The sequence below is a fragment of the Tauraco erythrolophus genome, chromosome 8, assembly GCF_009769465.1.
Source record: "Tauraco erythrolophus isolate bTauEry1 chromosome 8, bTauEry1.pri, whole genome shotgun sequence".
In the NCBI taxonomy this organism is placed as follows: Eukaryota; Metazoa; Chordata; class Aves; order Musophagiformes; family Musophagidae; genus Tauraco; species Tauraco erythrolophus.
The window spans coordinates 18780077-18804665 of NC_141472.1; the positions used below are offsets into that span (position 1 = coordinate 18780077).

The window sequence follows — 24589 nt, forward strand, 5'->3', positions numbered from 1 at the left end:
CGGGCCCGTCGCCGGGGGGAGGCTGAGGCGGTGCCGCAGCTCAAAGCTCGTTCCGCCCCGCAGCGACAGTGCCACGCCGGCGGCCTCCGCGAAGCGACATGGGCCGCGGGCTGACCCTGCTCCTCCTGCCGCTGGCCCTGCTGGCGGCCCCGGCGCAGGCCGAAGGCGGAACGGCGGCGGCAGAGGCGGAGGTTAAGATAGAGGTGCTGCACCTCCCCGAGCTCTGCAACCCGAAGAGCAAGAAGGGGGACCTGCTGAACGCGCACTACGACGGTTTCCTGGCCAGCGATGGATCCAAGTTTTACTGCAGGTGGGACCCCGGGGAGGGTGGAAGGGGAGGTTGGCCGGAGCCCAGCGGTGTACGTGGCACAGCTTTCCCGCCCCCAGGAGTAGTGGGTCCCGCTGACCCGGCTGAGGGGGCACGGCTGCCGTGCCCCCTCAGCCGGGTCAGCGGGACCCACTGCTTTCCCAGCGTGGGTACAGCTCGGAGTCCACGCTAAACACGTTAGTATTAGGAATTTCCTTCTATCTCAGCCGGGTGTTGAAGGGTGTAGGATTTTCCTAGGGTCAGGAGAGACCTGCGCTGAGGAAAGCTGGAAAGCAAAGCCGTGCTTGAGGCTAGTGGCCGTTACCAGCCACGGGCACCGACAACCCCTTTGGCAGGATGAAAACAAACAAACAAACAAAAACCGAAACCCAACACGTTATCGCCTGCCTTGTTCTGTGCTGTAATCTGTGCAGAAAAACTCGGGTTTGGAGGAGGAGCTCCTGGTAGGCACACAGGGTGACTGTTTTAGGCTGAAACTTGAGTACAGCTTGCGCTTCCACATAGTTGGCATTACGCAGGGCGGCCGCGTTACGCTCGGGGTTTGCGGTCTTTGCGCCCCTTCCCTGCCGCTGCTTCCCTTCCTCGATTTGCGCCGCCTTCCTCTTTGCCCCAGTGTTAGCTTCGTCCCATTCATCTATCTTCGGGCTTTTTCGGCTTAGTTTATCTTGCTTTGCACGGAAGTTGTTGTGCACAAGCTTTATTTTTACAGTGCCTTGCTTTTAGTGGCCGTGCGTCCTACTAGTGAGGCAGAACTACGGAGGAGAGTCTTTTTCTTTCCTTTAAGTAGCTGGCTCGTTCCTTACCCATGCTTTGACAGATCTTAAAGACTGTGGCCTTGTTCATTACAAAATCTTGATTCCTTCCCCCCAGTCGTTTCATTTAAGAAAAAGTCACTAGAGGATAATTCTACATTTAACAGTACTGTTTTGCTTGCATTTTTTTCTGCCTGTTGAAGTGACTGATTTTGGCATGTACAGTGTTGCCCTCTGACTTTTGAGCTGCACACTGCTCGGTTGCGGTTCAGTGTAGGTCCCATACTGGGGACACCTCCTATGACCAGAAGCTGGCTCAAGTACTGAATATCTAGCGTGAACAGAGCGGTGGGTGAGCACGCAGTGCTGTAGTCAAGATTGCCAGGCTCCCCCAACACACTCATACACGCTCCATCTCATCCCGTCCTGCAGGGATGTGAACTGCTGAAGACATTTTCATTTCCTAACAGTGATTTTCTCCCAGGACTCCTCCACTTGCAGACTTTCTGCAGCAGCACCTTGTTTCTGGTGTCAGCATGTATGTTCAGGAAGATTGGATGGTTTTGTAAGAAGTTAGTTTTTTACTCTTTTTTTTTTTATTTATTTGAAATGGAGGTTCCCCCTTATGCATCTCAAGATTCGACCCTTAATAATTATAAATGTAGCAGAAAAACAGTTAATACTTTAGAGTGCAAGACTATAAAAATTCTTCTGTTTGAATGTAATGTAATGTAATTTTTACTGACTGCTAATTTAAAGTTATTTTTTAATAAAAAAGAATAAAATACTAAATTCACTGTTATCTACTCTTTTTTTTTTTTTTAATAGTCGGACACAGAATGAAGGTCATCCAAAATGGTTCGTTTTGGGTGTTGGACAAGTCATAAAAGGATTAGATATAGCTATGATGAATATGTGTCCTGGAGAAAAACGGAAAGTGATCATACCTCCGTCGTTAGCGTATGGACAGCAAGGATACGGTAAAAAAAAGTTTTAATACCAAACTGTCTTTCTTCTGTTTGACCCCTTCAAACATACAGTATTGTAAACAACTGTAAGAATTGATGCTCCGTTATTTTTGAGGAACTTAAGGCGATGACTGCAGCTGTGCAGCCTAATCCTGCTCATTCCTGTGCAGTTTAAGTAGTCCTCATCACAGACCCACACCCAGTGGGGCATTAGAATTCAGTACATGGCACCTGATGTGCTTTTTCAAGTATTGCCATAATACAAAAAATTGGCAGCAAAAGAAAGATCTTCATGATTCAACATTTTTTGTTTTAATCTATCACATTCTAGCCTGGGAGGAATACAGAGAAACTGTACGAGTGACCAGGGATCAAGTGAGGAAGGCTAAGGCCCTGAAGGAATTGAATTTGGCAAGGGATATAAAAAGCAATAAGAAATGCTTCTATAGGTATGTAGGGGACAAAAGGAAGTCCAAGGAGAATGTAGGCCCCCTCCGGAAGGATACTGGTGCTCTGGCTATCCAGGACATAGAGAAGGCTGAGGTACTCAATGAATTTTTTGCCTCAGTCTTCACTGATAAAACCTCTTGTCTTACCACCCAAGCTGTGGAAAGAACTAGCAGGGACTGTGAGGATGAACCACCGCCCACTGTACTTGAAGAGCAGGTTCGGGAACATCTGAGGAACTTGAAGGTGCACAAGTCCATGGGACCTGATGAGATCCATCCGCGGGTCCTGAAGGAACTGGCGGATGAAGTTGCCAAGCCACTGGCCATTGTATTTGAGAAGTCGTGGCGGTCTGGCGAGGTCCCCGATGACTGGAAGAGAGGAAACATAACCCCCATTTTTAAAAAGGGGAACAAGGAGGACCTGGGCAACTACAGGCCGGTCAGCCTCACCTCTGTGCCTGGCAAGGTCATGGAGCAGATTCTCCTGGGAACCATGCTAAGGCACATGGAGAGCAAGGAGGTGGTGGGTGACAGCCAACATGGCTTCACCAAAGGTAGATCGTGCCTGACCAACTTGGTGGCCTTTTACGATGGGGTGACAGCATCGGTGGACAAGGGTCGACCAACGGATGTCATCTACCTGGACTTGTGCAAAGCTTTTGACACTGTCCCGCACGACATTCTTCTCTCTAAACTAGAGAGGCATGGGTTTGATGGATGGACCACTCGGTGGATAAGGAATTGGCTCAATGGCCGCACTCAGAGAGTAGTGGTCAACGGCTCGATGTCCAAGTGGAGACCGGTCACGAGTGGCGTCCCTCAGGGGTCCGTGTTGGGCCCGGCCCTCTTCAACATCTTTGTCGGTGACGTGGACAGTGGCATGGAGTGCACCCTCAGCAAGTTCGCCGATGACACCAAGCTGTGTGGTGCCGTCGACACGCTGGAAGGGAGGGATGCCATCCAGAGGGACCTCGACAGGCTGGAGAGGTGGGCCCGTACCAACCTCATGAAGTTTAACCAGGCCAAGTGCAAGGTCCTACATCTGGGTCGTGGCAATCCCAGGCACAAATACAGACTGGGCGGAGAATGGATCGAGAGCAGCCCTGAGGAAAAGGACTTGGGAGTACTGGTGGACGAGAAGCTCAATATGAGCCGGCAATGTGCTCTTGCGGCCCAGAAGGCCAACCGCGTCCTGGGCTGCATCAAGAGGAGCGTGGCCAGCAGGTCGAGGGAGGTGATTCTCCCCCTCTACTCTGCCCTCGTGAGACCTCACTTGGAGTACTGCGTCCAGTTCTGGAGTCCCCAACATAAGAAGGACATGGACCAGTTGGAGAGGGTCCAGAGGAGGGCCACGAAGATGATAAGAGGGCTGGAGCACCTTTCCTATGAGGACAGGCTGAAAGAGTTGGGGCTGTTCAGCCTGGAGAAGAGGAGGCTCCGGGGTGACCTTATAGCGGTCTTCCAGTACCTCAAGGGGGCCTACAAGAAAAATGGGGAGTGGCTGTTCAGGAGGGCCAGTTGTGATAGGACAAGGGGTAATGGTTTTAAAATAGAGGGAGGTAGATTCAGGTTGGATATTAGGAAAAAATTTTTTACCACGAGAGTTGTAGAACACTGGAACAGGTTGCCCAGAGAGGTGGTGGATGCTCCATCCCTGGAGACGTTCAAGGCGCGGTTGGATGAGGCCCTGAGCAACCTGATCTAGTTGGAGATATCCCTGTTCCTTGCAGGGGGGTTGGACTAGATGGCCTTTGAAGGTCCCTTCCAGCCCTAACGATTCTATGATTCTATGATTCTATTCATGTTTAGTTTCTATTATTTAACTCCTACCTGCTTAGCCTTTTAATGAAATTCTGCATCTTCTGAGCAAAATGGAATGTATTCCAGTGCATGCCACAGAATTAATCTAAGTAGAAATCATTTGTTTAAAAGACTGCTTACATTCTGGATAGTTAATGGATGATACCATCACATTACATAATAATTGCTACACTACGATGCATGAAATCTGATTTAAATTTATGATGCTTAAGTGTGCAGTCTACTTTAGAGAAAACCAAACAACTCTGGGCAGAGTTTTATGCAGTGTTTCAGCACTCTTAATTGTGGATAACTTAAATTCAGCTCTGACTTGGATGTAGTAGTTCCAGTGAAAATGTAGCTCCTGCTCTGTAGTAATTTTTTGGTAATGGTATTGTGTCAGAATTCCATGAACCAGTTTTGTCTTTGATGTCCATTGTAGCCGGTGAAGTCTACTAGGAATAAATTTTTCCCCTTGAGCATAATGTTTAATAAATAAGTCTCATAGCAACAAGGAAAAACACTGACACAAATAGAAGTGTATTCTTTAAACCTAATACTAGTGTTAACTGTTTGTTCTAGGTAGCACTTCAAGAAAACTTTATTTTCCTACAGCATACCTGTCCTCTGTCTCAGCGTACTCCTGCATGCTGGGGAAGATGCCTGCCTAATCTTGAATTAGAAAAGATGCATGTGGCTTTCTAAGTCTTTACATATCTTTCCTCTGTTGGTATGTATATTTGTAAACTACTGGCACTGAATTCTAGTATTGTATCTTTCTTTGTAAGTAGTATATAAACCATGATTTATATTCAGATATGTTTCCTACCTTTTTAAAGCCATTTAAAAGACTAAAATCTTTTGAACTCTGCAACCTGTCATTTTTACTATGGATATTTTAGAAGAGAAGTGCAAGTAATAATTTTGTTTCCTTCTGTTTATAAACAAAGTTGATTCCTTAGCTTTTCTTCGGTTTATGAAGGATGGGCACAGGCTAAAAATTCTGAGGTTACAATGTCGTGCTTGCTGGCTTTGACTATGAATAGAAGCAACTTGCATGTTTGCATTATAATTTTACACTGCATGATTTCTCGATGCTTTTTTGGCTTTACTTTTAGACCTCATGAGTTCATTACTGTCTCTCTTCAGTTCCCTTTTTTTTTTGCCAGATGCATGATATGGTGACCTGTGTTTATAGGCAGTGATGTTTTTGCCTCGTATATCAGAAGATGCTTTGACAAAGGAATAATGAAGTCTAACATGTTTGTTTTTTTCTTCAGGGACCGGACAAAATACTCCAGTAGGTTTGGTTTTTTGGGAGGGGTTTTGGTTTTGTCTTTTTTTTTTTTTTGTGAATCAGATGACTTACATTCTACTGCTTCTTTCTAATGAGAGGTGTATTTTAAAAACTTTTACATAAAGTCCTTTAACCATAGGTATAATTCATATTAAGTTGGTAAAACCTGATACTGCCTTCTTGTTTTTTCTGACAGAAAATATATACGAGCATTGGTCTATTACAGTAAGCTTTTCAATCAGGTTGCAGATATTAAATAAAGACATACATCTTAGAATCAGTCTCTCAATAAGCCACATCATATGACATTATGTGAAAAAGTGAGAACTTTGGAAATACTTGCTTTTCATGTTAACACAAACCCTTCTCTTAATTTTTAAAAGTACTTGAATTGATATGAGCAATATAATTGTGTTTCAGGGAAGTATATCATTTGCATATCTCTCTCAAAATCATTTATCTAACATAATCTGAACAATCTTCCTGTCTAGCTGTATAATATTTAAATTCGGAGTTTAATCTAAATATTAACACAATCTTTTGTTAAAAAAAAAAAAGACACTTTACCTGTGAATTTATTATATGTGTGATCTCTGACCATAGTGTCTGATTTCTTAAATGCTTTTTTTTCTTTTATTCATAGCACAGGGCAAGATTCCACCCAATGCAACATTGATCTTTGAGATTGAACTTTATGCAGTAAATAAGGGACCTCGCAGTGTTGAAGCATTTAATCAAATAGACAAGGACAACGACAAGAAACTCTCTGAACTTGAGGTAATATGATGTAACTAATTTGGAATAAATTATTTCTCACTACAAGAAAGACATTGAGGTGCTGGAGCATGTCCAAAGAACGGCTATGTAGCTGGTGAAGGGTCTATAGCACAAGTCTTATAAGGAGCAGCTGAGGAAACTGGGGTGGTTTACTCTGGAGATGGGAGCTGAGGGGAGACCTTATTGCTCTATACAGCAACCTGAAAGGAGATTGTAGCAAGGTCGATGTTGGTCTCTTTTTCCCTAGTAATAGTGATAGGACAAGAGGAAGCAACCTCGAATTGTGCCAGGGGAGGCTTTGGTTGGACGTTAGGAAAAATTTCTTTGCCAGGAGGGTTGTCAAACGTTGGAACAGGATGCCCAGGGAAGGTGTTTGAGTCACCATCCCTGAATGTAAAAGACCTGTAGATGTGGCACTTAGGGACATGGCTTAGTGGTGGACTTGGTAGTGTTAGGTTTATGGTTGGATTTGATGATCTTAAGGGTCTTTTCCAACCTAAACAATTCTATGATTTATAAAAGTATAGGTATAGCTATCAGTGTTATCTTTACATGAGCTGTCTATGCTCCCATTCATCATGTAAAGCTTCTGTATGCTTTCACAAACTACAATGTGCAATGTTGAAGTTTGCTTTGATTAATACGTTAGTATGTCTGAGTCTTGCTGGGAAACAAACTTTAGATGTGTCTGCACTGGAGTCACAATAACTTACTTACATACCCCAACTGTCCTTGAAAATGGCTGTTGAGTACTGGCATAAAAGCCACAATGGTTGGACTCTTTACTTTTCTTCTAGATAAGCCAGTATTTGAAAGAAGAATTTGCAAGAGATGGCAAAAAACGTCATCCCTCGGTCCATGATGAAATCTTAGCTGATATATTTAAGAAGAACGATCATGACGGAGATGGTTTCATATCAGCAAAGGAGTACAATGTCTACCAGCATGATGAACTCTAAGTACTTAAAAAATCTTTGGCTATTTTCTGGACACTGAATTTTAAATAATAATACTTTGTCACATAATTTTTTACTTTTTTTTTATAGTGGCATTTTTTTATATCTCTTAAAGTGACTGTAAAAATCTTATTTTTAACTTTCAACTAATAAAATGTGGTACATATTTCAAAAGAAATAAATAAAATTGGAAAACACTGTGATCTATTATTAGTGGTTCCTGCATCATGTCCTAATTTAAGTATTGCTCAGTAGTCTTTCTGATTGTGTAAGTTTCTGATGAAAATAATTATTACTGTCCTATCAAGCACACAAAAATGGTTCCAGTACCCACTGACATAGTTAGAATGTAACTTCTCAGTCCCTCATAAAATAAAAGGAGAAAACAGAATCCCAGGAAGGTAATTCTGTTAAATCTCTTCAGGCTTGTAGGCTGGCTTCTTGACAAATTGGTGCTTGCAGCAAATTTAACTATAAAAGGCCTTAAAATAAATGAACACTGGCTATGGAATGTCTGGATAAAACCACAAATGTTTTTAAAGCAACTTAAAATAACCTCTTTGGTGCAATATTAACATGAATAATTTGGTGTTCATGAAAAACCAGTATTTTAAGTGGATTTTTAAACTTAGCCTGAGTAAAATTGCCAAGTTAGTCAGTTTATTCAACAGCACCAAGTTAAAAATCTACACTACTGTGATTTACTTGGATGAGGTGGAAGATGATGGGAGATACTCTATATAAACATAAGTAATTGTTTGAGCATCATTCTGCTTTCCCTCACGTTGGAAAAATGCAAAGAAGTAGCAATAGTTAATAGTACTTCAGGCTCATTAAGGGTTCTGCTTATGCAGATGTCATCATAATACCTGTGTAACCCACTTTTCTCATGTGAAAAGCAAGGGCTCTGATCATTACATGTTGAAATAAATAGAGGTACACAGTGAAAGTGAAAGCAAGAGAAGAGAAAAAGCTTCCCTACCTGGGTTATTTATTTTAAAATCATTCTAAGAGGTACAAAAACATTTTTTAATTGTTTTCCCAATTTAAGGTAGCATGAGGAGAGCTTCAATAGCATACTGACGGCGCTCTCGCTATTGGACACAGTTCAGCAGTGCCCTCTGGTGTTTATACTCTCAAGAGACTTAATTTTCTGTGGTTGAGATCTACCCGTTAAAGACCTTCACCTCTGAAGTCCTGTTGAAAGGATATAGTTCTGTTATTTTCGTAAGCTTCTAAAACATTTTCTGCTAAGTAGTTTTTTTCTGAACCATAAAAGCAAGTCAAGAGCAGCTGTGATGTAAAATCCAAATGCAAAAGGTAGACTGGCTGATACTTTTTAATAATATAAACAGTTGCCAAATGCTAATGGCATCCTAATATGAGTTATGTATTCCTAGTTTTAGTTGTTCCCTTTTGTAAATGAAACATGAGACTGAGCTAAATTTTAGCATGTTTTTTAATCTGATACTTCAATTAAATATGCATGAGAACACTAAATTATTAACATATATTCTCGTTTTACCATCATATGCTGGTGTAGGTAAAGGTAACATTTTGGGGCTTAATAACAAGTTTGTGTAAACAACTTAAAGTAAGTTCTAGCATATATTTTGACATTATGAAAATCCAGTTTAAAAGTACATTATTTTTCATTATCATCATAATGAAAGGAGAAGGTTCTTAAATGAAGAAAAGCAATGTAAGGGACTGCATGAGAGCATTTTCAAGTAAAAGGTCATTGACTGAAGCAAATAATTTGAAGATAATAGCGTAATAAAACATTTTGTTCTTTCACTGTTTTATATTTCAACAATTTGAGTCATGTTTACTAATTCTGAAAAGTTTATGGCACAGTTATGCCCATGTCTGTGACAACAGGCACTTACCTAGCTCAGTTACTTTACTCTCTTATGCCAGAGATCGAAACAGGGCACAGCGTGCAGTCGTACGTACTTTTGTCCATTAAAAGAACACTCCAGGCATCCATAGACTGTCTCTCTTTTAGAACTTCCCATTCCACAAAGGACACAGGGACCTTTGCGGATGTTGTTATTAAGTAAGTTAATTCGGATGTGAGACCCTTCTCTGAGACAGCTTGTAGAGACATCAGTCATGCTTGCAGCTTTTTCATAATAATCTGTAAAAAGGTCCTCCAAGTAAGCATCAGAGTTAGCAACGGTATCCACTACTCTCTTATCTGAAAAAGAACGCGCAAAAAAAAAGAGAAGCGATGATTTGTCATTACATTATGGACTGTTTACAAAACTGTCACTCTGATTATGGAAATAACAACTGATTCATGAAACCATTCAAAACATGTCACATATTGTAGATTACTTCCCATCAAAAACCCTATGTGAGGAAAATTTTTCTTTAATTTCACAAAAGACACTGACAAGAGCCAGACTTTTTTGAATATGACCCATAGAATATATTTAGAAATGCACCTAAAAGATAGGCATGAGGCAAGCTTTTGAAAAATTGATGCAAAAAATCAAATCACAGCTGCTTTCCTGTACGACCATTGTTATTGCTTTTCTAGTTTTCTTTTCTTTTCTTTTTTTTCCCCTAGTATTTACAAAAAACCCATCAGCACGTAGAAAGTTTAGAAAATTTGGAGGACTCCATGTTGATCTCCTATCAGATTTCTGAGTATTCAAACACTGCAGAAAGAAATCGCTTTTGGAACTACCTACCTTTTTTGTCTCTCTGCAGGGACTAAGTAGTTTAGATTGAATGACAAACTTTTAAGGCAGCTACGGCTACTGAGATTTATCATACTCACTGAACATTTATTCCCGTAGTGGGGACTGGAGCAGCACTGAAAGCTTGGTCCATAAAAGCCCTTTGATTAAGAATGGATCAAGAACGGAGCAAGAACACCTCTGCAGAGCAGCCTTTAGAAGGATGTGTTTGCTGCTCGACATTTATCTTTGCACTCAGATTTCCAGGTTTCCAGAATACTTAGACCAAGAAGTGTTAAAAGTGTAGGATGTTGTTCTGAAGAAAACATAGCTACATACAATGATATTCAGTTTTGTTGGATGTTGTTTTCATATCAGAATGAGGAAAAAAGAGAACTATGATGGTAGCTTGCCCATGTCCCTCCAAGTGAACATATAGCCTAAAAAGTACATTCAGGTATTTAAATTAATATTGTTTGATATAGAGAGTTCACCCTGAAATATAATTTATAGATTACAACTCGTATTGCATAACACTAGCTGTAAATGGCAAGCTTATGAAATAGGTTTAATGTTAACTGAAGTTAGTTGTATAATTACCTCATACCAGTTTATCATCAGCCACAAATTTTTATTTTAAGATCTTCAGAGTTTTACTGACACCAATATCATAAATTTATTTGTGAAAGATCAGATTCTCAAATATAAATTTTAATAACTTTACAGTCATTTCAATACAGAAGAAATTAAGATGTACATTTTCCATCAAAATATTTTGTTTCTTTAAACCTTCGCCTTGCAGACAAATTAAAGAAACAAAAATACACTCTTCATGCATTAACTAAGACATTTGGATATAAATATCAAAAGTCATACTTCGATGAAACAGATTACTCTTTAGCATCCTTAATTTGGTCAGTGAAGATGATCCAGATTTCTCTTTTTCAAATCCTCCTTTTGAAATTGGAGTCACACAGAGTTCTGTAAAAATTAAAGACAAGTTTTTAGAAGAACAAAATATAAAAGCATTAAGTTCACAACAGTTTAACGTACTTTCTAATCTATAAAGCTAACAGTGATTAAATTCAGTTTTGCTAATGTTTTTGATGGCTAGTACCACTTTTTAATACAAGTCTGCACACAGTAATAGCCCATAGAATCAAGCGATACAGATTCAATGGGAATTTTAAAACATTGGTGGCTTTTGACATACATCAGAGTTTGGCTTTCATTTTTACACAATTTATGGCCATATGTAAGAGTATAAGACAGTCAATATCATATAAATGGAAGTCCCACTGAAGGAGAAACATTTCTATGATCTCATTTGAAACTAAAAATGAAAAATAATAAGCAAGGTTGTGAGTTCTGTAGTCATCTCTTCTAACATCAAATGAACTACTAAAACTTTTTTTAAAATAAAAATAGATGTCACCTAAGTTTCTATCCATAACTTGAAATAAAACTTTAAAGTGAAATATGAGGATAATCAATTACCAGGAATTGAAAAAAACATGTTTTAAACTTTCTCAATTGAGAATTCTCTTTAATTATGCAAATACAAATATCAGCTTCACTGATTATTTCACTGATAATGACTTTAGCAAAAACATTTTGCATGTGCCTACCATTGCATAAAGGTACAATAAGATTAAAAAAAAATACCAAAATTGAAATGCATTTTGACCATTATGGAAGTGAATATAAAGAACTACCGTACTGTATCATCTCTTTTACTTTCAATCCAGTGATTATGCCTGGTTTGGAGTATATTTGAAGTTTTTACAGAAGGGTAAAGGTATCTCACAGTTCAGTAAAAAGGTGCTCTACAGTTCCTGTCGTGGAAGGTTTATGCCGTGTATGCCAAAGGGTAGGGCACTATTAACACCTTCTAAAACGTAGTGCTGTACAGATCCGCAAAGACAGAGATTTCTTCCCTAACCAGGTCTTTTATCCCACCGTTTACAGAAAGCCACAATGTTACTGAGGGTCACGCAATTCCTGGAACAGTTGAGTGCCTCTCAGAGAGGTTCCTGTATTTAAGTACATGTGGGGAGTTTTGTATTTGATATTGTCAAGTACTAGATCAAATCCTAAAAATTTCTGGTTTATTACAAAAAACATTGATAGCATTATAGGCTACGCTAAATACGTAAGCACTACCCTTTCCCCAAAAGGAGAAAAACTTACAGGAGCTATGCAACTTTTTTTTAATTCCTTTTCAGTAATTGTGATTGTTTCTTCCTAAATATCTTCAGATATCCATATGTGGTAATGATGTATCAGACAAATTAAAGCCCTAACAGAAAAGAATGTTAGCTTAGTTTAGAAGTTTATCACACTTTCCTTAGGTCTTTTGACTTGCCTATTTTATGCAAAACTGATCAGATGGTCTCATAAGCCTGTGCCTTACAGGCTAGAAATACAAGGAAGTGATTTTTTTCGTTCCATGAAACTGTGGGATTTAAAAAAATTACAAAATCATACTTAACTTTTAAACAATGTTTCCATGACAGACTATTTTCTAGTACCTGCCTTGTTTATCTTTTCAAGAATTTTTTCCCTTATAGAAAGTCACACTACTTATGTGCATAAAAATAAGTTATACCATTGTATAGGATTGGAGCTTATGCATATCAAGAGAAAGAAAACTGTTTTAAAAGCTCAGACCATTGTAAATAATAGCAGTAATGACAATAATGCACCTCACTTACCAAAATTGCCATCCAAATGAATATAAAGTTCAAATACACTAAAAGCAATAGTTGTATGTGCAGGAAAAACAATGGCTTTGTCCCGCCCTTTAGAATTCTGATCTTCAATAATGTGAAACTAGGATTTAGAAAAGCATCAAAAGTGTTACAAATTGAAATGAAAAAATAAACAAAATAACATCTTAACTGTATACATTGAGATTATAATGCCAGAAGGACGCTTTGAAATTGAAATCAAATTTCACAACTAAAGAATTTTATAGTAACAACTACGCATTTTAATAAAGTTTAATACAGAGATAGCAACAATTTGCATCACTCATTGAAAACTATGTGAATGATCTATAAATACTAGTAATGGGCAAACCTCAGAAGATTTGTAGGTTTGATTGTTCAAACACACTGCGCAGAGAGAGGGAGAGGGAGGAAGAACATAAAACAGGGAGTAAGATGCCGGCCCTTGAAATAATAACAACCTGACATTCTCATGTGTTATAGAAGATGAATATAATAATGAAAGATAGTTTGAATCTCCAATGAACATGTAACCTAAGAAGTAAATTCCACATTTTTGCTGAGGCTTCACCCAAAGCAGTGGCTCATTGTCTAGCCATCCTTTCACATGCATTTCCCATCCCTCAGTCACATAAGCAATACTAAAAAAAGAACAACTTTTAATTCAGTTTACATCAGTGCAACAATATTGTTTTACTTCAGATATTCTTCTGTGCGTGCATCAGTAAAAATGCAATTAAATCCAACCATAAAATTTATAACAATGAGATTTTTATGTTTGTCCATTTAAGTTACAGAACTTTAAACATATTTACCCTCATCGTCTCTCTGCGCATTCCAGTATGGACAGTTAGGGAACACTGCCTTGTAGTTCTAATACTTTCCATGACCACGCACAAAATTTCCATCCTACTTTTTCTTGATTGATGGACTAGACAATGATCAAAGTTTATTTTTCTAAAATCAAGAGAGAGATAGGAAGGAAATTCTGAGAATTTTAGCACTTTACAAAGCAGCTAATAGAATTAATAACTTGAAATCAGCAAATAAATCACCATAACTTCTGTCTCATCGCAGTAACACAACTGACTGAGGAAGTCTCTGGAAACTGATTATTAATTTTCAGTGTTTGATTACAAAAGCACTAAAAAATTCAAATAAAGTCAGTAATGCACAAATAAATGTTAGAGAGGTATATGGGACATCCTGGAAAATTCCTAGTCTGTCCATCTGACACTGTTTGTAGTGACAATAAGGAACTGTCAACACACTCTAATTAATAACAGAGTTTTTAAAGTGATATGATTAATGTCAGTCAGTAAGAATTTATGGAAAATACTGAAAGCAATAGCTGTGATGTTCTACCTTTGGGCTTCTAAAAAGCTTACAGTGATGAAATGTTTGAGTTAGAATCCTAAATGATGTCTATACAAGCTGGCATACACTTAATGGATTAAAAACTGGTTAAGTGACATGCATCAACTATAACTGAAAAAACTATATCAACTATAAACATAGAACAATCATGAAACGAGTGTTTGTAGGAGAATTTCTACAGGCATTGGCTCTCAGACCTATAACATGAATATTTTTATCAGGAGACTAGGAGCTCTTTCCCCACTCCACCCCCAATTATTAATTCATAGATTTCATAGATTCCTAGGTTGGAAAAGACCTTAGAGATCATCCAGTCCAACCGTCCCTAATCCCCATTAAACCATATCCCTAAGTAGTTCGTCCACCCTATTCTTAAACACATCCAGGGATGGGGACTCAACCACCTCCCTGGGCAGCCTATTCCAGTGGCTGACAACCCCTTCAGAGAAGAAATACTTCCTAACATCCAACCTGAATCTCCCCTGACTAAGCTTATACCCATTTCCTCTTGTTCCATCACCCATCACTAATGTAAAGAGCCCTTCCCCAACCTCCCCACCATCCCTTCTCAAGGGATAATGATAATGTTTGGAGGTTACAAATAAACTGGGAAAAGGTATATAAAGAACAAGAGCGGTTACGGATACAAAATGACATGCACTTCTTGGTAAATAACTACAAGGAAACAATATGTATTTGAAAATATCAAATGCCATATCATGCGTACTGAATAATTTACTGGGATACGACACTGGGATTCACTGGGATGACACTGTGGCCACAGGATAATCTCTGAAATATAAAGTAGAAAACTACATCTAGAATTAGTTACATCATATTCCTGTGTGTTTGGCATTTGTGCCAGCACTACAGGAACACAAAGTTTGGCTCCAGTGTCCACAGCTCAACAATGATGTTGGAAAAATGGAGACTTCATTTAAAGAAGAGCCACAGAAGGTTATGAAAAATTCAAGTAGATAAACTTACTTTGCTTTTCAAAGAAAAGGCTGTGTAATAACCTCATAAAACCTGGAACTACCTACATTGCCAATAATACCTATGGCTCTCTAGTTCATCAGACAAAGGCAAAGAAATCTTTTTTCTAAAACTTGAAGTTAGGTAATGTCATTCGAAGTAAATTTCAAAATTTCAATAGTAATAAATAACATAGATAGGATCTTGGATGGACTCTTCCTCTCTGGAAATTTTTTTTTCCTGAAAGATGCGTCATAATTCAAACAAGATTTAATTCAGAAAAATTCTTCAGTCTGCGTTATACAGAAGGTCTGATGGCTAATCCCAGTGATCTGCCTTGAGACCCATTAGACCTACAGTTAAGGAACTTGGAAAATATCAGATGGTGACTGCTATCGATTGGCTAAAAATAGTCAAAATCTAACCATTTCAGAGGTTCAATCTAACTGTATGAAATACAGTCATGGAACCAGAAAATAAAACATATAATATAACCTTGTAGTAAGTTCTTTAAGTAATGTTGGTACTTCAACCTCGTGTTTGGTCACTATGCCAAACGAAGCTTTAAAGGCAATAGAATCTGATCCAGCAACATCAAAACCAACATCATTCATTATCTGATTTCCTCTTCTACCATTAAGCGAAACATCTGATTTGTCTTCATAGTTGAGCAACTGGTAAGATGAGACACCTGAGTAAAAGACGACAAACATTGTGTGATGAAAAGTCCGAATGCAATCTTTTTACACAGCATTAAATGTTTGTAGCAGGACATTTTAATTATTTTAATTTTTAGTAGAATAAATAGAAAGAAGAGAATAAATGGTACTGTTCCTACCGCGCTTAACCATTTTGATGTGAAATTCAGAGCTACACGGAGCGCACATTTATTGGTGTTACTGCTGATGACTAATGGAAAGAGAGCACATGGGGGTCTGAGGGATTGCTGTGACTCTCTCTGGCAGAGTTGTGCCCATGCTCTTGCACGTGGTATGTCCTGGGCATGAAAGAGTGATCCGGGCTATTTCTACATTTCTACGCTCACCATCATTCTCCTAAAGTACTTTTACCTGTAAGTATGCTGTTGGTACGTGCATAAACAGACATGTAGGGTGTTCTGGGTTTAATGTCAGAGGCTCTGAAACACAAAATGACTTACAGGGGGCCACATAGAAAATTAAAACTAGTAACAAAGTGAAAGTCACTGTGTGTAAAATTATGTTAGTGAACTCTGAATTTTGTCTGGATACAGTACAAACAAACCTAACATTTCTTAATTTTTGGAATACATGAATGAGACATGGGCGCAACAGTAATTTAACTTTGCCTTTTCCCTGATATGTCACAGTTAGAAAGACTTGCCACACTTTCAATGTATTCCTGATGATGCCAGGGACTATGACAGTTTATTTTGAAGGAAAACAACAGACTAATTCTGACTTACTTGAAAGTTTGCATTGATTTTTTGTACAATAAAAGAGTAGGTGCCAAAGCATTTTTATAATGCTTTCTTTATAACCTTAAATACATTTCCAGTATACTAACAGAAAAATATTAGAGCATATTGGTTGCTAAAAAGAACAGAGCAGGTAGAACACAGGGATTAGGTATCCAAAAGGCATCCAAATACATTTGATAATCTGTGTTTTACTCATTTTTTCAAAAAATCCTTTGAAGCTTTTAGGATTAGGTGACGTTAAAAAGTCACCTAGTATGAATCCTGTTTGTCTTTATTTTTAGTTTAAAAAAGTTCATATCTTTTTCATACTGCTAAACAGATTGCAAATGCTTGTATTCGTCACATAAAAGAGGAAATTAAATTACAAAGTTCTTCGCTTACATTAAAGGGCAATACCTTCTGCACATGACATCTAACATTTACAGAAAAGACTGCTAAGGTTTTAATGAGATTTTGCAACCTTTTTCTCAGATTTTTTAATGAGATTTTTCTTTTTTTTTTTTTCCCCCATTCTGGATAAGCCAGCTGACTTCTCCTGAATGTAAGAGTAGGATTAGTGAGATTCTAATCTTTTTTATCATGCTTGCATCCTGGAATCACCCCTTCGTTGGGTCAACCTGTATTTCCATGTTCTTGTGCTCATACTGGTTTGTCTTAGTAGAGTTTTAAAATAACGCAATTGTTGTGCAATTAATGTGATCAATGCTTTTGTTAAAATGGATTTTTTTCAAAAGAAAGTAAAACAATAAAACTGTTTTGAGAAAACATAGCATGTGAGTATGAATTACACAGACTTTTCAAAGGAAGGAACAGGAAAACGTAGGCAGTATAGTTCAATTTTGTACCTTTTAATTCTCATAGAATCCCCTCAAAACTTTCTGATATTGCATAGCAAAGGCAATTTAAAGACAGTTAAGCTCTTTAAATATATAAAAAAGATTACAAATGTGGAAAAAAGTCTTATAGAAATCCAATTACTTCAGTCACATAGCTTTTGTCAAACGTTTCTGCTTGTGCGGAGCCCACTTCAGCGCCAGGGATCACTAGCATGGAACAGCTACAGAACTGAGGCTATTCTTACATATTTAAAAGTGAGTACAAATGAAAGGTGAATGTTAAAAAAAAATCAAGTAGCAATTAATCAACATACATCAATACATCTATCAGAAACCTGTTGTGACAGGTGAAAAAACACAAGGCTTAACTGAATTTGTTTCATATGAATTTGTTTCATATTAGTTCAAAAAATATCAAGGCTTTTTAGTGTAATTGACTGTTCGGTTTCTTTTACACTTTTTCCAGAAAGTCCTTTTTTTTCTCTCTCTCTTTTTTTTTTTTTTAGCTATTTTGACTTGCACTTCTTTTTTTAAAATATTTATTAGATGATTAAGACAAATTTTATTACACATGTCCTAAAGAACTGCCATACTATCTGCACAGTTTAAACTATGTCTACTGTTCCGTATTTACTAGAAAATGTGCATTTTTTCCACTTTGAAGAAAGATAGAAGTCTTACCTGCAGAAATTTCTTTCTCCCCTTGAAGAATGTCTTTTAATGTGAAAGGTGTTGAAGCAAATTTAGATGTTTTTGAAAGTAAACATTTTCTTTTCTTAATCACAAGACTCAGAGGTTGATATTTATCAGCTTCACTGAGACTGGGCACTGGAACTAGTCTTCCTCCATCACCAACCTGTTTAACAAAGTTTTTGGTTGCAGCAGCAAACATATTATGACATTAGTAATGATAATAATAAAAAATTGTGTATCAGGTGTAACTTCCAGACGTCAAGCCCATGCTCAATTCCTTTTACAATGTTCTTTCAAACAAATTTACGTATTTCTTTTAAAAAAAAAAACAAACTGTCAAATTGTTTTTTTAGATCGAGTTATGTATTGCTTGGAAAGAATCAACAGCATCTAAGCTACTCAGCTTCTATGGTGTATTGCTCGAGACTTCTCTCAATTCAGTGAAGCTCTCTAATTCTGTGTGATGAATAATGAATTACCAATGTAATCTGATAGGGAAATGGTTGCCCTTTCCTTGGCAGTTTAATGCCACTGTTTGAAAACAAAATTTACAATCTTAGGAACAGAAGACACTAACTTCTGCAACCCTTAGCTTCCTATTAGAAGTTATTGATGTATTACAGTTTATTGAGTCCTTGCTGCAGCCTAATTCTAGTGTTTTACCACAACATGTCCCACATGCGCCCTGGGAGACCGCCTGAATTACACATTTGTGAAAGCTGGTAGGTCTGCTGAGACGGTGTTGCCTTTCAACAGTAGTTACATAACCTACCTGTGAAAGCTCCGCTGGGGAGTAAGTGGTATGGGGGGGTCTTCGGAAACACGTGGGCCAATTGTAAGACTAAAGACAGCTGGGGGAAGGGGGGAAACAGCAGTGGGCTTTCATTATACGTCACTCTTCTCCTATGGACTCAGCTGTCTATGACCCAAGAGCTACCTTTAAGACAGGCCAGCTGCATGTATTTAGCTCAAACTACCAAGAGATTTGCTAAATAGTGAGAATTATGCAAAATAATAAAAGTAAAATTGCAGACAGAAGTAAGATTATTGACATAGGATTAAGGAGGAGCTCAAGGATCCAAGAGGGAAAACACCAGCGTAAAAAGATATAAAATTGTAAAGGGAAAAAAGAGTGTCAGTAGACAGCACTGTGGAGGACCTGTGAGGGAGACAGCAGGAGCCGACCTGTCCTCGTGTAAACAGTGACTTGATTTTCTTGCAAGAGTGGAGAGCATGCAACTGCTAAACCATGTAGCACATCTTCCAGAGACTCCTTTTGCAGTTACAGTAGGTAAAACATCAGCCACAGACTTGTAAAGCTACACTTTATTATGAATGTTATCCCTGGCTGCCAGGTAAAAACTTTCATTTGTTTGGCTTTTCTTCTGAAGTAAGGTTTTCACATGAAAGCATTTTAAGGACTGTTTTTATGATATGATCACTTATTTAATAATTTAACATGTTTAAATTTAGTTATTTCCAACACTTCCGTAACTATTTTTAAACGTTTAGAGTATCAGGAAGCCCAATAACAAGGCAAAAAAGAGGAGTGTATTACCTCAGCTGGTAAGAGGAAAGAAAGGCTGGCAGAGCTTTCCACTTACTCTAGAGGGTGCTGAAAAGTTGAAGCTGGTTATATATAGACTTTAAACTGAAATCATGTGAAATGCTGCAATTCAGTCTGACTGTAATTCATATTACACTGCACTAAGGAAAAACTCTGTACATATTTACTCAGTCAAAACACATTAACAGATCTTAAAAGGTTTTAAAGGGAAAGAAAAGCTAAGGAAATTCTTAAATTGAAATTACCCATTCAGTCTTGATTTAGATTTATGCTGTATACGTCTTATAACTGTTTGACAGGATACTGTTTTTTCTACAGGTTATTAAGCTCCGCTGGCACTGCTTATTCAACATGTATTTGTATGTCTCTTGCTTAGGATATAGTCATGGATCATACACTGATCCTACCACTAATTTTGATAATGAATAGTTTCACTTGATATGTTTAAGTGGTATTCCTGTTGCTCTAACACACTATAATCCACCACCAACGCTGCAGCCGCTTTTTGTATCATCCTCATGCCACGCGTCAGAGAACACGATTAAAACCACATTAACGTTGCCGTGTTCAGAAAATGTTCACTAATTTTGCACATCCAAATGAAGAAACCTAAGATATTTCCCACCCACACCCCCAGTACCAGGCACTTTTGTACTTGGCACACAAGTGTACTTATGAACCTTCAGCATTTCTGCAGTTCTGGTGCTCTCTCATTTTGGGCAATAACCAATAAATGAAAAACATGCTGTGCATAAGTTTATGCTTGAGTCAGCATTTGAATAAAAAAATCTTGCCTCACTTCTCCAAGTTGTGCAGGTGAAAATCCTTGCTCACATCCGAATTGGGTTCAATGCTACCCCTGGGAAGTGCCAGGGCCGTAACTTTCCATACCCCTTAGCACAAAGCCGCGTAACAACAGTGACAAGGCATCCCATCTGCCTGAGCTACACAAGATCCTTCATAGAAGGACAAAAGGACTTTTCTAGCCCTATCTTAGACCACCCTTATACATCACTGGAACGAGGTCAGACTTGAACCCTCACCATGAATTAGGCATCTTAAAAAAAAAAAAAAAAGAAAAATTATGACCAAAAAAAGCCCTCCCACAGATTATCTAGTATCCATCTATGATGACCTTTGTTCTTAAGTGAGCTCCCCTGAGTCATATACAAACTTGTTGTTCGTGTCAGAAACAAAACTATTCCTCCAGTTTCCCTATTTTCTCAATCATGAGAACATGCTTTCCTGAGTTACCCCTTCTCTCTCTAATTATATACCCTCCGACCCTAACAAATAGTAAATAAATCAAGACTCTTACTGGCAGATGCCTCATTTGCTGATTCATCTGCAAAGCAAGTTCATCTATAGTTGTAAGATGGAATTCTGTGCAAGAAAAAATATGAAGTGATGTAAAGATAAAAGTATCTGCATTATGTGTTCTTTAAATTGATTTTCCTGTCCCTATAGCTCTAGCTTAACTCTGCTCTCTGCTCCTAACTACCACCTTCTCTTTTGCTTTTGTTTGGGTCATCCGTCCCCAGCAGACTGACGTTTGCCTAAGGACATCACAAGCCTCAACATGTGGAGCAGTTTCAAGGTAGTTTATCCAGCTCTATGTTCTGCAGTTTCTTTGTTATATCTTCACCTGGATTAATAGATAAAAAAATCTTCTCCATTATTCTTAAACATGACAATCTGATTTATGACTGTCTGGCTGAGATCATACAGCTTCTCTGAGCTGATTTTTGGACTGCAGTGGTATTTCAGTTAATGTTTGGGGCATTATGTGAAACAATCTTTGTCTTTCATTGTGCCGCTGTGTAATGTGTTTCTGTAGCCTTTGCCTCTGTCAAAATCACTCTTTCACTCTTTTCAGACACCTGAATGGTTATTTTAATGTATTTATTTTCCTACTCAGTTATTGCTGAAATAATAATAGTGACTGTAATAATAATAAAGGACTGATGAGTTTTGGTAACTAAAGACTAACTATTGAAAGAGAAGCTTACAGACAGGAAAGAATTAAATCTTTTGACGGAGTCAGGTCTAACTTCTGTTTCTCCAAAAAAAAAGGCAATTCAAAAGGGATGGAGACTTCCTGAATATTCACTTTAGCATCACTCTTATTTACCATATAAGATAGTTCTTGGTAACTTACAGAACAGCAGTATTTCTAAGAAGCTGGTATTTTTTTTTTTTTTTCATCAAAACAGAACTTGACATTTTCAAAACTAGTTCATATGTTTAGCTTCCATTAATAGCTCCTAATGCATTGTCAGTGTTGCCTCTTTTCCTCAATCTATCTTAAAAGAATATGAATATAATATCCATTAGTGCACATATTTATCAGAGCCTTAGCATTCACTTTATATGTTCCAAGCATTCATAACATAATACTATTAAATTCCATATATTGAAATACTGAAGTGCCATTCTCATTTTTTACTGCAGCTTAATATATTTATAAAAGAAAGCTTGTTAGCATCAACGGACAACTATTTAGTCAAGTTTTATGGCAAAATTTTAAGGCACAAGGTTATAGGTAATATTTAAAACCCTTATTAAGGCTAGGATTAAAAGTGGTATCAGAAAGCTAATGCATTCTGCAATAACATCAATACTCTAAACAGAATCAACTCAGTTAACATTATAATTAGGTACTAAAATAATGCATGTGATAAACTTGCCTACTTTAAGAAATTACTTTCACATTATTACACAAAATTGGAATAGAAATTGTAAACCGATATAAAAAGAAGATTCTGTCCATGCAGACTATGTTTCTAAACTGATATAAACAGAAGATTCTGTTATATGTTACCCTGAAATTAAGAAAATGTGGTTTACAAGAAGAAATATGTTGAAAATAATACAGAAGTTGAATAGCAAGGTAGTTTACTTCATATGCAAGATGAGTTCTCTTTCTTCAGAATGGGTCTTAGCCATGGAGTAATAACAGAGCAGACACATTAGCTATATATAGATGAGAATTTTGGTGCTTACATACTGTATTTTTTCCTTACATCATATTAATATGAACCTGGAGATTATTTAACAGTAAAATCCAGAGGACAGTGCTGCTTTCTGCATAACCTTTGAGGATGCAGAATGCTTTTTGTAGTTAACAGGTAACTCCATAATGATTTTTGGTTTATTATTAGATAGATATTCTACATTATCCCTGCAGGAATGTTGGGTATCTGTAATTATGGGTGTCTAAAAATGTATTTATAGGCTGAGCTAAGGTGTGTTCAAGCTAGAAGCTTGCCCGAGGAACTGAAAATGTGGAATTATCTCACTAATATCAATCCAGAAACAGATTCTGCAGACAATTTTGATGTTTCTGTAATCCACACGAACTGATCAGATTTTAATTTGTTTCTTGTCACAGTCAACCATATCATAAAATTAGTATGATTATCCAGTCTGTTCAGGGGAGAAAAGTCATCTCAAGTGTTAACTGACTGGATAAACTGAGCTGGTGTTTCACTTGAAAGGGTTATATCCAAATAATAAGTGCCAAATTACACTGGTAATTTAATACCATCTTAGTGTACAAAAAGGTGCTGTCAGTTGGCAGACTACCTGACTTAAATGCCTTTGAACTATATTACATTTACCTACAGATCTTTGCAAAAGAACAAGTGCAAGAATTTAACACCTAAAACCCAGCAAAATAAAATGCTACTGAAAAAATTCTTTTTGAACTCCGTAACTTTCCAGCAGATGGCATGAGCGTCTCCCTAGAAAGCAAGGATCTGTGCAATATAGATCCTGTTATATTTCAGGAGGTGAAAAACCCAACAATTTATGGGACTAAATATGGTCCTTATAACGTATATTCTTTTCTTTTTACAACTTAAGTGGTTTTAACGGCACTTGACTTCCTCACCTCCCCCCCCCTCCCCCAATGTGGAGCTTATCTAGAAATTTTCTTATATAAGCAAAACCAGTCCATTTAATACCATGACTTAAATCACTTCATAGCTCCTGAGTATGACAACAGCAGCACTGTCATATCAAACTCCTGGTCTAGCAGTTTGCTTGGGTATTGGGGTCACTTGGCATAATGCTCAGAGCGATTGCTGCTCACAAAGTATTATGGTATTTAGAGGCTGTTGTGGGAAGAAAAATAAAGAAAGTCGAAAGTTTTCAACAGACTTAGCTTCAGATAAGATAGAGATACTTCTGTATATAGCTCAAGTGCAGTGAAAATTTTAAAACAGTTCACAAATGCTATTTTAATTTTGCAGTATAGAGGAATAATTGAATTAGCTATGGCAATATTTTAATTTTGTGTAGACTTGCTTTATCAAGCTCTCAATTCAATAAAACAGTAAAAAATGCAGTCACTGCTCATGTATCTGAAACTTAATCTGTTCCTTATGGAAACATCTCTGGACAGTATGATAAATAGACCATATCAAAATTAGAGAACTCAGAAATTCAAGGAGGCAACTCATCAGAAACGTAGTCCTAAAACGTTTTAAGTTCCCCACATTTAAAGTATGTTTTACTTCTGTGGAACCAGATCCTTTTGAAGATTCTACTACTATCTGTAGTCTCAGATTTTAATAAGATGCTTCAAGAGGTAAGTATTTTAATAGACTCTCATGTTTTATTCATAAGAGACTTCTATGTGTGAAGAGTTTCTTTACCAATTAGAATGGATTTGAAAAAAAAAATTAAAAGGTGCAGCAAATGTGGTTGTCCTTTTCTATACAGATATTTAAAATACATCATTAGGGCTGTTCTAAATTATTTTCAAGGTCACTTTTAACATTTGAAAGACAGGTACACACACTCACTATGTTTCCTGTGTAATACTCTTCAGGTTTACAGCTCAAGTAAACTGTTGAAACCTCCTTCTATTCTCTGCCACAGAACAGACTGCGATAATAAATATTCATGGTCTGTGCTACAGTACACATAAAAGGTA

The 24589-nt window shown here is 37.6% G+C and overlaps 2 protein-coding genes across 2 annotated transcripts; one reads left to right on the forward strand and one right to left on the reverse strand.

Annotated features, from left to right (window-relative positions):
* Nucleotides 1–98: 98 nt before the first annotated feature.
* Nucleotides 99–7436, forward strand: FKBP7 (FKBP prolyl isomerase 7). Its single transcript, XM_086615572.1, has 4 exons — nucleotides 99–310; nucleotides 1909–2060; nucleotides 6238–6371; nucleotides 7169–7436. The coding sequence occupies exons 1-4, from the start codon at nucleotides 99–101 to the stop codon at nucleotides 7328–7330; spliced, it is 660 nt and encodes a 219-aa protein (XP_086471698.1). The 3' UTR covers nucleotides 7331–7436.
* Nucleotides 7437–9225: 1789 nt separating this feature from the next.
* On the reverse strand, nucleotides 9226–18282 carry PJVK (pejvakin). Its single transcript, XM_086615886.1, has 6 exons — nucleotides 18072–18282; nucleotides 15591–15786; nucleotides 13559–13700; nucleotides 12729–12846; nucleotides 10891–10995; nucleotides 9226–9527 (listed from the first exon to the last, which is right to left on the reverse strand). Exons 1-6 carry the CDS (start codon nucleotides 18280–18282, stop codon nucleotides 9226–9228), a joined length of 1074 nt encoding a protein of 357 aa, XP_086472012.1.
* Nucleotides 18283–24589: the final 6307 nt, after the last annotated feature.

What these genes read in the sequence shown, in the direction of transcription:
- FKBP7 (XM_086615572.1), top strand. Translation starts at nt 99, where the DNA reads ATGGGCCGCGGGCTGACCCTGCTCCTCCTGCCGCTGGCCCTGCTGGCG. An exon ending in GGATCCAAGTTTTACTGCAG is followed by an intron (nt 311 to 1,908) that starts GTGGGACCCCGG and finishes TTTTTTTAATAG; the next exon opens with TCGGACACAGAATGAAGGTC. An exon ending in GTATGGACAGCAAGGATACG is followed by an intron (nt 2,061 to 6,237) that starts GTAAAAAAAAGT and finishes TTTTATTCATAG; the next exon opens with CACAGGGCAAGATTCCACCC.
- PJVK (XM_086615886.1), bottom strand. Translation starts at nt 18,282, where the DNA reads ATGTTTGCTGCTGCAACCAAAAACTTTGTTAAACAGGTTGGTGATGGA. An exon ending in CTTAAAGAACTTACTACAAG is followed by an intron (nt 13,701 to 15,590) that starts GTTATATTATAT and finishes TCTTGATTTTAG; the next exon opens with AAAAATAAACTTTGATCATT. An exon ending in GAGTAATCTGTTTCATCGAA is followed by an intron (nt 9,528 to 10,890) that starts GTATGACTTTTG and finishes GTTCTTTTTCAG; the next exon opens with ATAAGAGAGTAGTGGATACC.